Raw genomic sequence first — 1399 nt, 5'->3', positions numbered from 1 at the left:
CAGCGGGCAGCTGCACCCGCAGCAGAGCTGGGCGGGGGGGGGCCCCTCCCCCCCCGGGAGCTATAAATACTGAGCGGTGGGACGTCAGTGCCGAGCGGCACCGTCAGATCTGGAGCGTGGGTGTCTGCGTGGGCGGTGTGGGCTGGTACCCACTCCCTGCCACCACTGCCATCGCTGCACCGCCATCGCAGCACGTGGGGCTCAGCCGGAGCCACCCGGCAGCGCGCGTGCCCACCAGTGCCCGCAGCACGAGAGGTGCTGGCACTGGCTCTCACCTGTGACTGAGGGGAAGTAGATGCCAACAAGGAGGGTGAAGTAGGAGGTCATGTCACTGAAGACATAGGGCTGGTCCATGTCCAGTGGTGCGTCGGGGGGGCTAACGGAGGGCAGCCCCCGCTTCTCCACAATCACACCCTTGGTCAGGTACGAGCTCCAGAGGTTCTCTGCAGAGGGGCAGGAGGCCGGGATGGCGTCAGGAGGTGCCGGAGAGCTGCCCACCCCCGGTGCAGCACCCTCACATCCTACAGATCGAGGGGTCTCCCATCCTGGGCAGAGCTGGCAACAGGTGAGGGATCCCCGGGACATCCCCAATCCCACAAGGAATCCCCGGCCTGGGGACAGGCCCGGCAGCGCAGGGGTGTGACCGGAGCAGGAACATCCTGCCCCTGGCACCACCCCTGCAAGATACTGGAGCAGCTGACATGGGATTGCACTAGCAAATAATTAAGAGGGTAATATAATTAATGCTGATCAACACAGGTTTAAGGAAAGTGGATCGTGTCAGAGTAACTTGATAATGTTTTTGATGGGATTACGAATGCGGGGCTGACGTAACAGGCTTAGTGTCCCTCCACGTGCTGCCTTGGACACAGCTCACGGAGAGAAACTGGAGCAGCAGAAAGCAGCGAGTGCCCAGGCACGGCACGGGCACGGGCACGGCCCTGCAGAGGCTGCTGGGGGTCCGCAGGGACCCGCCTTCCGCACTCGGCATCCGGCATCCCTCCCCAGCCAGGCGACGTCCCCTGACCGCTCTCGGGTGACAGAGGGGGCTGGCAGCCCTTCCCCCCAGTCCTGCCCTGCTCCTCCTCCTGGAAAGGCACATTCCTCCCCACAGGGATACCCAGCACCGGGACAGTGCCAGCCCTGGTCACCTCTGCCGGGGCCACACGGTGGCACCGTGTCCAGAGAGTCTGCCAGCCCAGTCCCCTTCGCCACCAGCCACCCCAGATGCTGGGGCGTTCGCGGTTTGCTGCCCTGACAAGGACTGGCTGGGCGGGGGTCTGTGGGCCATGGCCCGCAGGAACAGACTGCACCCGCAGCCAGGGACCCCTGATGTGCTCCATGAGACCCCAGCGTGGGACCCACCGGGAGCCTCCGAACCCGCCCGACCGCGCTCCAG

The 1399-nt window shown here is 65.1% G+C and overlaps 1 protein-coding gene across 1 annotated transcript in view; it reads right to left on the bottom strand.

Annotated features, from left to right (window-relative positions):
* The window catches only part of SLC12A5 (solute carrier family 12 (potassium/chloride transporter), member 5), a 14451-nt gene that overhangs the window by 7347 nt on the left and 5705 nt on the right, over window positions 1–1399 (bottom strand). Inside the window, exon 9 of the mRNA XM_009994032.1 lies at window positions 276–443. Within this exon, the coding sequence (XP_009992334.1) occupies window positions 276–443 (168 nt within the window). The remainder of the gene's footprint in view (window positions 1–275; window positions 444–1399) is intronic.

The sequence above is a fragment of the Chaetura pelagica genome, unplaced genomic scaffold, assembly GCF_000747805.2.
Source record: "Chaetura pelagica isolate M959 unplaced genomic scaffold, ChaPel_1.0 scaffold493, whole genome shotgun sequence".
Taxonomy (NCBI): domain Eukaryota; kingdom Metazoa; phylum Chordata; class Aves; order Apodiformes; family Apodidae; genus Chaetura; species Chaetura pelagica.
This window is presented reverse-complemented; position numbering and strand designations above follow the sequence as displayed.